Below are 11,302 nucleotides of genomic sequence, written 5' to 3'. Positions count from 1 at the left end.
GGATTGACTGGGATATGTGGTGTTACCTGATATTTTTCTGGATTTTGATGGGAAAAAGAATGACGCCACCTGTCGTGTCGTAAAGCATGTCGGGAAGCTAATGAATTTTGAATGTAAATAAATAACGTTCGCGTTGTGGGGGCGGGTCGCGGATCTTCGGTGGAGTGTTCGCGTTGTAGAGTTTGGTTACTTATCTCTGTTTTGGTTTTAGTTTAGTTATAAGGGTTTGCGTACTCTGAAGGTTGTAGTTATGGGGTGGTGTCGAGTTGAAGGCTGTTGTAACAATTCATGGCGAAAGAAAGTTCGTGTGTTTCGTTTGCCTGCAGACCCTCGACGTCGGGAGGTGTGGCTGCGGAACATGGGTTTAACAACTGCAGTTTCGTCTCGAGCAGTGGATGTCAGGATCTGCGAGGTAAGACGAAACACGTTAAGAAATGAAGCGCTCAACGATGCTGTTTAGAAATGGTTACTTTATACGTTCGTGGCATTACAAAGAATAGAACATACATCAAGGTGAACCAAGTGCTGAAAGATGATGAAAGATGAAAGTCACTCAGAACATCACTTCTCTCATGAACCAAGTGCGGACGGTTTGTCCATTGGAAAATTATAATTTCACTGTGTTTCCGGAGCGAACAGTTGATAACCGCAACACAATATGATGTTCTACGCCGAGTCTCCAACAGAAATGTCACAGTAAATGAGCAGTTGAAATATAGCATTCGCCGGAAGTTTAGGCAGGCAGGGAGGATTTCAACCCCGGATCTCTCGATTCCCGGAAATAATTTGTGGTTGCCGTAACCATTTTCTAAGTCTGCATCAACTCGTTGTCGCAAAGTTAAGTCAAATTGAACCTGCCGGCACCGCTTTAGACTAAACTGAAGTAAACTAACTTGATAGATCCCGGTAGCGCAGAAAGTCTGAGGAGAAGCCGACTTGCAAAATGGTTAAGCCAGTCAAAACAACGCCGGAAATATTGTTGTACAGCAATATTTCCACAATTGCAGGCACACTTTGACGGCTCACAGTTTGAAAGCAACCGGGCAGATGGCAGAAAGATGCTGAAGCCAACTGCAGTTCCAAACCTCCTTCCTCACTTGATGTCTGTCAAGAGGGACACCGAGCATCACACTGTAAGTTTTGGGGTGCATATTGACACGTCATATGAACGTAGTGTGCTTGTAGACATCGAGCTAAAGTGGTGACAAATTTTTTTTCCGCTGTAGTACGCAATACTGTTGTACACAATGGCAAGTTATACATTTTTTTAAAACTGTGTTAACTTACCCTGCAATACCTGACATGCAGGGCAGCTCATCTACTTCACCTAGGGGAACTGCTGCAGGCCATTCATCTTGGACAGCTCCCACACTCCTTTCACCACAGGTAAGGCACATTGATCTGCAGAATGTTTTGGTTTCAGGTGCCAGGGAGCACACACAAGACCATGTCAGTGTCGATTCTGAGGCTGCAAGCCTGCATGTGCCATCAGTTTCATCAGAGCAACACACATGTCAGGGTGAATTGCTACCCCTTTCTGCGGTAAGGTCATCGTTCTGAGGTATGCAGCAGTGCTTAAGACATTAATAATGTCTTAAGACATTAATAAGACATTAATAATGTCTTAAGACATTAATAATGTCTCCACTAGGACATGCTGGGCACTGTGTGGAGTTCTGCATACCATCCGTGTCACGAAATGGGTCTGATAAGTGTGAGTTTTGATAGTATACTGTGTATTTGTGTAATCACTGATGGTACCTGCTGAAATAGCAGTAACTGCAATTCAACAACATCCTTCTTTTCTGTAAATCTGGGCAGCAAGTAGGCACAAGGGCTTGAAAATTCCAGTTCTTATTGGAAGCTTTTTAATGTTCTGTGACATGCTTCTTTCCAGTGCTATGACCTTTCATGCAACTTAGCAGTTATATAAAAATGCCTTGCCCTATTCAGGTGACCAAGGACCACGCCTATGCTCGCATCCTATCTGGCAAAGGTGACCAGGCAGTCAGAAGTGTGAGTTTAGGATGTGTTTGAATTAAGCTATTAGCATTGGTACCATGAAGCTGAGTTTTGTCTGCTTGTCATTTTTCTTTGTACATCATAATAGCAGGTCAGAACAAGCCATTGCATGTCTATTGCAGACCAGCAAGACACCTTCACTTTCATTCTAGCATTGGTAGGCATTTTGTACAGGTGCCTTACAGTACCAACTCTGTTGCAGGTGGCAAGGCCATCAGACACAGCAACACAGGGAGTGTCACAACAAGGACCGTCATCTAGTTATGTGAGTAGTTGGTCAACTTTGATGACCCCCCACAATCAGAAATGGCAAGACATGTGTGTACCATAATTTCATGGACATGTCATTTCATGCCATTTCACATGTCATTCTTCCTCTAAAACCACTTCATTGATAAGCCACGAGGCACTTGTCACAAAATTTGTGACACATAAGCCAACCTTCACATAAGGTGCACCTAGTATGCTCAAGATAGATTTGTTTCATTCCTTTCCTTCATACTTCCTTCTATTCCATTCTTTTTTGGCATATGTGTATATAAGTATTATCCCCTCTTTCAGGAGGTGCAGGTGCCAACAGACACAGTGGCAACCCCAACTGAGTGGCCTCCCTCTTGTAGCAACGTAAGTGATTGATCCACTTTAATCCCGCACATTGTTTTAAAATGACAATAAAGTAATTCTTGTACTTCAATCCTTGCAGCTGGACGATGGGCCCTCAGAGTTCCCGCTTGGTGCACCAGGAAACTCCGAGGCTGCTTTCCGTTCTATGGTACAAGCCGTGGCACTCTTTTTTGGCATATACATAAAAGTATTATCCCCTCTTTCAGGAGGTGCAGGTGCCAACAGAAACAGTGGCAACCCCAACTGAGTGGCCTCCCTCTTGTAGCAACGTAAGTGATTGATACATTTTAATCCCGCACATTGTTTTAAAATAACAATAAAGTAATTCTTGTACTTCAATCCTTGCAGCTGGACGATTGGCCCTCAGAGTTCCCACTTGGTGCACCAGGAAACTCCGAGGCTGCTTTCCGTTCTATGGTACAAGCCGTGGCCCTCTTTTTTGGCATATACATAAAAGTATTATCCCCTCTTTCAGGAGGTGCAGGTGCCAACAGATACAGTGGCAACCCCAACTGAGTGGCCTCCCTCTTGTAGCAACGTAAGTGATTGATCCACTTTAATCCCGCACATTGTTTTAAAATGACAATAAAGTAATTCTTGTACTTCAATCCTTGCAGCTGGACGATGGGCCCTCAGAGTTCCCGCTTGGTGCACCAGGAAACTCCGAGGCTGCTTTCCGTTCTATGGTACAAGCCGTGGCCCTCTTTTTTGGCATATACATAAAAGTATTATCCCCTCTTTCAGGAGGTGCAGGTGCCAACAGATACAGTGGCAACCCCAACTGAGTGGCCTCCCTCTTGTAGCAACGTAAGTGATTGATCCACTTTAATCCCGCACATTGTTTTAAAATGACAATAAAGTAATTCTTGTACTTCAATCCTTGCAGCTGGACGATGGGCCCTCAGAGTTCCCGCTTGGTGCACCAGGAAACTCCAAGGCTGCTTTCCGTTCTATGGTACAAGCCGTGGCCCTCTTTTTTGGCATGTACATAAAAGTATTATCCCCTCTTTCAGGAGGTGCAGGTGCCAACAGAAACAGTGGCAACCCCAACTGAGTGGCCTCCCTCTTGTAGCAACGTAAGTGATTGCATTTTTGCAAATTTTTTTGCCCTCACATTTTTGCAAATGTAAGTGTGACTGACTTCCTATAGTAGGAGAGCCGTATGGTACACAAAGTAGGGGAAGTATTATCTTGGAAAATGAAATCAAATTGGCATATTGCTCTTTACAAGTTGTATTGTGCAAAAAAAATTGTAGACTAGGCTGCACTGTGCACGTCCCTAAATATATTCATACTTCGAACATACATTTTGTTGCAAGAAAGATCCTCACACACACAACCGAAAAATTGTGTGGGATGAAGAGATATGGCATGCATCCTTGTCCCAAGTTGTGAGTCAGTTTTTTTCAGCACCAACTCACTCGCGACAGCAGCGTGCATTATTAAACTGTCATCATTACACACATGTTACTGTGTATAGAAGGATGTGCATGTCTAATCAGGGGATACAATACTAACAATTGTCTCAGTTTTTACATTATTGCTAAGCATTTTCCGTACCGTACGAGACCTGTGTTATATACCGGGTGTTTCAGTTACGTCCTCGGGCTAAATAATTCACGAATGGGTGCACCAATCAAATAACTTTCTTTTTTACAGCTATCTGTCTGATACCACGTGGAAGCCACGCATCGTGTGAATGAGTGCAAGGGGCTCATTATTTAAATAACAATTTAAATTAGTTTTGTGAAAAACATGACTTGCACAGCAGAGCGCTGTCTGCATTAAAATGGGTACTACAACCTTTTGGGACCTCTGGTGGACACCTCTTAAAGAAAAATCTGCCACCGAAGTGGGCCATTTGTTGCAGTAATTAAGTGGTTTCGGTTTACATATTTTCGTAGAAGTTCATCACAGTGAAGCGCAGAAGGATGCTCTTCCACTCCTTTATCCAGCAATGAATTGCATGTTCTTGAGCTTACTTCGCTATGGGGAGTTCTGAAGAAAAAATGGAAAGCGTGTGATATCAAGGCGATGCAAGGTGATTAACTGTGTTTCGTCTGTGCGATCATAACAGAGAAAGGGCGCATATCAGTCAGATAAGCGGGGTGGGGACTGGCGTAGCCTGTCTGATGCTGTTACTTTTTCTTAAGCACTGCCCGTTGCGATGTAAGCTCAAGAACACGTAACTCATTGGTGGGTAAGGGAGTGGAAGCACGTCCTTTTGGGCTTCACCGCTATCAGCCACTACAAAGACATGTAAACCAAAGCCAATTAATTACTGCAGCAAATGACCCGCTTCTGTGGCAGATTTTTTCTCAAAGGTGTTCAAAAGGTGAAGTTACCAAAAAGGGTAGTACCCATTTTAATGCTGAGAGCACCCTGCTTTAGAAGTTGTGTTTTTCTAGAAACTCATTTGAATTTGTATTTAAATAATGAGCACCTCCCAGACATTCACACAGTGCGCAGGCTATAGTTGGTGTCAGACAGATATTTGTAAAGAAAAAGTTTTTCGATTGATGCACCGCAAATTATGTATCCTGGGGATTTAACTGAGACACCCTGTAGAATATTTTCTATTCAGGCTTGTTCATTGCTCACACTACCGTGCTTCCTTTTTCTTGAAGGTGACAGAGAAAAGTGATATGACCCCTTCTCAACAAAGAGTTTCTTTGAGCATGGATGTGAATTGTACATGCATTTAATATGGTTTCATAGTTATGATTGTGAAGCAAATAATGTTGCAAAATGAAACTGCTCTGTTCATCACACCCTCAGGAATTCTGCGGCATGGCTAGCAGCTCAGACATGGCTACTGTTTTCGTGGTACAGTTCTCGGATGTTGTGTAACTTACTTGCATATGTTCCTCACAGGCACTAACATCCCAGGAAAGTGCACCATCTCTGTCACAAGAAAGATTCTCAGTAGGCAGCAATGTATGTATCATGCATTGTTCCACCTTCTCTTTACAATGCAACAGGTGATCCAGGTGCACATTATGATTATAGCAGAGATAAATGGTAGAGCAGTGCATCACAGGGATGTTGGGGGTTAACTAGATATGATGACTGTGTTCTAGGGTAAAATATTCCTAGATAAATATTTGTGTTATATTTGAAAAGAAAGATATACTGAGGGGAGTGGTGCATATTTGAAACCAAGACAGGATGACCAATAAGCACGGCTGAAAAGCATTTAGGTTGTGCAATATATAGTAAATGTGCAAATGTTGTGTATGGTATATGGAACCGACAAGACACAAGATATCTGCCTGCAAAGTCTTCAAATTCTTATCTTTGCTTTATAGAGGATACACTTGCAAGAAGTAGAGTAATCAGATTACATAAAATGAGCTACTCTATTTTTGGATGGCTGATTAAATACCTTACACAAAGGTTGAGAATGCATATTAAAGCCCAGATAATAAAGATTGGTTTACGCATAGAGAGGATGAAGGATGGCAAACATACAATTGATACTAAGTAACTACCCTGACATACCAGTAGACTGCACGCAACCCCTCACCTATACATTTACTTAACAAGCTACAAGCTCATCCCATCATGACAATCAAATTATGTGGGTATCAGCCCTGCTAAAGAATTTGCATTCTTTTCTGGACAGTGCTATGGAAGGCTGACGAACTCACTGTTCCTAGCATACCTTTGTTTTCTCATAAGGCTGACGATTTTCTATGTCAATGCCTTAGGTACTTCCTACTTTTGACTTTTCGTAATTTTGCTTATAAGGCTGGTGTTTCTAATTAAATTAAATACAACCTTCCCTGCTCAACAAATGTGAGATATGGAATGGAAACTCAATACTAGTGGAACCGTACACTGTTATATGGCTTGCTGGCAGCTACTCACACATTCACATTAGTTTTGACCATCACCCTTGGTGTGTCATACATTGGGATATCTGTGGTCACATAACACTTTGATCATCTGGTGAATCGAAGAGAGTTGTGAAAATCATCACGCACACATAAAGCGTGCATTGAACTAGTGAATATGGTAATGAGGCTACGGTCTGTCCTGTTATGTTCAGCCATTCACTCCTGAAGAAAGGGTGAAGCTTTTGAGACGTGTTGCACATCTGGAGAAGTTGACGCGACAGTCAAGGAGAAGATGCCGTACTCTGTCTCTGTCAAAGAAACGTCTTGAAAAGGGACTACAGGGTGTATTCAGGAAGGACCAACTTGCTGCACTATCTCGATCAAGCAATCGTGGGTGCAAGTGGTCTCAAGCTACGGTGAAGACAGGATTGCAGCTTCATTTCTCCTGTGGGACGTCTGGGTATGAGACTATTCTCAACCAGAAACTCCCATTCCCCTCTGCCAGGACACTGAGACGTAGGGTACAAGGTATACCCTCATTCATTATATTATTTTTCTGTTTCATATGGTGAGGTGGTGTGAATGTGAGGTACGACGCTGCACAAAGTGTGCGTTGAATTTCGGAACGGATCATCCTACATAAATTAAAGCATTGTTGAATTAAGAAAATTTTCAGTGCTTTGCTGCAGTGTTTCAAGATTTGGGTTCTATGGGGTACTAGGATTGATAGGCAGTGCTTGAAATGTTCCTGAGGCATCACAAATCACATGAATGGTTTATGTTTTAATGCTTTATAAGCACTCTATTATTATATATTTGTGCAGTTGAGGTGTGAAGCTATTTGTTATCAAAATGGATATGGGGTAACATTATTGGCTTGGAGGAATTTGAATATCATCTCATGGTTGGTTTATGTTCAGAGCTCTATCCTGTGATACATAATTTCTTTAGCGTCGTAATGTTAACTGGTCAGAAGAATTTCAGGAAATTTACTGACTTTAGTGATTGTACAAACACAGTATATACAGGATATTCAGGTATAGTGATTTTACAGGACAAACGTTCACAGAACACGCTCCGATGCATTCCTTCCTCAGAGTGATTCACTAGCAGTGAATGGTACAATGTGAACTTACAAAGAGGAGACTGGGTTACCTAGGCACATGTCTGTAAGTCCATACGGTCCCATTCGCTGCTAGCGTGTCACTCTGAGGAAGGAATGTGCCGGAGCGTGTTCCGAAAACTTTTGTTCAGCACTGTACAGGCAAGGGTGCAGTTGCTTAGCTCATCATTTTTTTACTGCATGCAAGCACTTAATGTTCATGTGTCCCTGTCGTGCCTATGTAATGTTTTTGTAGTGTATGTCATGCCTTTCACAATATGGCAGTGATACTCTATAACATGGAATTTTAGCCACTCTATGTAATTGTGCATGACTTTGTTTAGACTTGAAACACATATTTTCATTTAAACAATTAGCATATGAGATGTATCATTCTGTCGTCTTGTCAACAGGGATCAAATTTCAACCAGGAATACTGCATGAGGTGTTCCAGCTTCTCCAGGCAAAAGTGCCTGGCCTCAACGAACAAGAACGTTGCTGCCTCCTGATGATTGACGAAATGTCCATCCAACAACGAATCGAATATGACTCTTCAACAAGCTCTGTTCGCGGTTACACCACACTTCCTGTGCCAGGTGCTGACTGCAACGTGCCTGCTTCACATGGCCTTGTCTTCATGGTGTGTGGCATATCAACCCGATGGAAGCAAGTTGTTGCATACCACTATACAGGTAGATATATTGTTACAACAGGTACAAGATAACAGTTTGGGCTGATATGTTAGAAATGAGAAAGTAAAGACGCACCATACGGTGGTATTCCACCACAGCTATTATGCACAGTACTTCAACGCATTGCACAAAAGGCTGGAAAAGAGGTGCGACAAGTATGGGTTATATGCCATGAAAAATGGAAGGATAGAAAAACTGTACCTTCTTATTAACATTGCCTCTCTGTTTGACCATGTCTAATAGTATGGGAAGTGACATAGTGGTTTTGGTCTGTCACATGACTAGAGTTTCTGTGCATCTTCTGGAGAATCCCAAACAGTATTTAGAAAAGAGAGAGCGCAACCGGGATGGTACATGATGATGAGAAGGAATGAGAGACACTGAGACGAAAAGGAGGAACACCAACACTTTCTCAGACACAGCAACCTTGCTGTGCCTGAGGAAGTGTTGGTGTTCCTTTTTCTCTCAGTGTCTTTGGTTTTTTTCTCGTCATCAAGATTCTTCACTGATTATCACGTGGTAGCGAAATATCTTACTTTATGCAGGAGCTTCCTTCAGCGGCATCGATGCTGGAAATTTCACTGCATCAGTCATTGAAAAGTGCTTTGACATCGGCCTGAAGGTTCTTGCAATAACAACAGATATGGCACCAGGAAACAGGTCAATGTGGCAATATTTTGGTGTCGTCACAGGAAAGCACAGCCGTGTAGCCAATGTTGCCAAACATCCTTCATTTGGCAACCACATCATCAGAGTGCTTACAGATGTTCCACATCTTGTGAAGAATTTGTGCTCGCATATCGTTAGTGGACAACAGATCATAATTGATCCTGTAGACGTTGCGAAACATGGTTTGGTTGGTAACACAGTGAGTATAGAACCCATCAAAAGACTTGTACAGCACCAAGTAGGAAGTACTTTCAAGCTAGCTCCTAACTTGAAGCCAGAGCTGTTAGATCCGAACCACTTTGACAAAATGAAGGTCTGCAATGCGATGTACATCTTCAGCAACTCAACAGCAACAGCTCTTCGCACAATGGTGAAAGAACATGGCTGGGAGGAAACCGTACTAGTTACGGCATGGTTTCTTCAGCAAGTGAACCACTGGTTTGACATTATTTGCAGCCGCCACCCAGTCATGGCTCTGAGCAGACACAACCCTGTGAGACACGAAGAAGCTGTGGCTTCCCTGGAAACTTTCATGGACATGTTCTGTCGCATGAAAATTGGGAATGGACAATTCAAACCGTGTCAGGCAGGGGTTCGCCTCTCGACAACTTCAATCCTGCAGCTGCAGCAGTACCTTCTTGAGGACCTCTCCTTTGAGTTCTTACTGACATCAAGGTTTACACAGGATAGCCTTGAAAACTTTTTTTCAACTGTACGTCTCAAGAACCCCACTCCAACGCCAATGGAATTCAAAATGGCCTTGAAAATCATAAGCATCAGTCAATATCTGAAAGTCGCAACTACAGGATCATACGAAGTAGATGACGGTACATACTTTTTGGCAGACTTTGACACCTCTGTTGTCAGCAACAACTTGGATGTTGACATAGACGTTGACAATATGACATATGGAAGGCCAATTCTAACTGAAGTTGAAGAAAGCGCCTTTTACTACTATGCAGGCTACATTCTGTCTAGAGTCATAAAGAACAATAAGGTTTGTAGCCAGTGCACAAATGCTGTAGTTGCAAAACCAAATGAGATTTCAAGGGTTCAACAGTTCACTCTGGAAAAATCTTACGGAGTTGATTCACTGACATGCCCATCAGCAGGTGCCTATGAACTCCTCCTCCGCTGCGAATCTGGCTTTAGGAGCAACATCAAGCAATATATGGACAAGGACAACATCATTTCTACTCTTTCTGGTAAGATGTCTCTAGCTTCCGAGGACATTGGCATACCACAATGCCACGGAATTAAAGACAACATCATAAAGCGTTTTTGCCATGCACGGTTGCAGCTCCATCTTTCAGAGCTAAGTGAAAGCATGTGTGTGCAAAGGATTGATAGGAGCAGCATGAGCATGTGTGCACCTAGACGCCAGTAGTGCTTGCATGTTTTTTTACATTCATTTCTGCTCGTCTCACTATGTGTAGCGGACGCATATCCTGCGCGACCTACTGTGAGTCCTTGTGCATGTGGTGGACGCATGTCTTTCTGTGCAATCTGCTCTGTGCTTCAATACAGGTGGTGGACGCATTCTGCTATGCATGTGCTACTCTGTGCTTCAATACAGGTGGTGGACGCATTCTGCTATGCATGTGCTACTCTGTGTTTCAGTACTGCATGGTGATGGACGCACCTTGTTCAGCGCAATCTACCATGTTCCACACTGTCAGTAGTGAACACATGTGCCAGTGTGCTCTACAGTGTGTGACGCCATGGGCAGAGGAGGCATGCCTTTGTGCCATCAACCTTAGTCAGCAGTGCCTAACTATTGCCATTAGTCGAGCACTTGTGAACTACACAGCCTAGTCAGGTGCTTCCGAACTGTAGTGCTTAGTTTTGGTGCTTCTGAACTACTTCCCCCTTAAACTATCCCTACCTTGTCGTGGTAAGGGGGCTTGTGTACCTCTGGGATGCTATGAGCTACACTAGCTACAGTTAATGCTGTAACTAGGGTCACCCATGCTAGACAGGTCATAGTGGAGAGGTCAGACAAAAAGGGATATACAAGCTGTAACACCCAGTTTGTTGACTAACCGTGTCCATTGGTCTGAAGTGTCATGCTTAAGATATATTAATCACGTTAGGGTGCTAATACTGTTCCACAAGTAACAAGATTCATGCATTTGTGACTATAGCAACAGCACGTTTGGAGCATGATGTGGCCTTGCTTAAACTTGCATACTAATATTTTGCATGTTGTTTTTCTGTTCAAATGCCATCTTTATGATAATCTACGATAAGCCATCCCACATGTGGGCTACCCTCATCACAGTTGTTGAAGAAGAGATAATCTTGACATCTCATTTTCGTTCCCCACATAAAGACTGGGGCCTACTCAGAGCTGC

At 42.9% G+C, this 11,302-nt stretch overlaps 1 protein-coding gene across 1 annotated transcript; it reads left to right on the top strand.

Annotated features, from left to right (window-relative positions):
* The first annotated feature begins 291 nt into the window (after positions 1-291).
* Positions 292-10,763, top strand: LOC135385478 (uncharacterized). The gene is made up of 20 exons (XM_064614817.1): positions 292-412; positions 1,008-1,133; positions 1,309-1,542; positions 1,652-1,714; positions 1,954-2,016; positions 2,225-2,287; positions 2,584-2,646; positions 2,726-2,794; positions 2,853-2,915; positions 2,995-3,063; positions 3,122-3,184; positions 3,264-3,332; positions 3,391-3,453; positions 3,533-3,601; positions 3,660-3,722; positions 5,521-5,583; positions 6,698-7,013; positions 8,001-8,279; positions 8,825-10,153; positions 10,525-10,763. Exons 1-20 carry the CDS (start codon positions 359-361, stop codon positions 10,761-10,763), a joined length of 3,420 nt encoding a protein of 1,139 aa, XP_064470887.1. The 5' UTR covers positions 292-358.
* Positions 10,764-11,302: the final 539 nt, after the last annotated feature.

Source organism: Ornithodoros turicata, chromosome 1, assembly GCF_037126465.1.
Source record: "Ornithodoros turicata isolate Travis chromosome 1, ASM3712646v1, whole genome shotgun sequence".
Classification (NCBI taxonomy): Eukaryota; Metazoa; Arthropoda; class Arachnida; order Ixodida; family Argasidae; genus Ornithodoros; species Ornithodoros turicata.
This window is presented reverse-complemented; position numbering and strand designations above follow the sequence as displayed.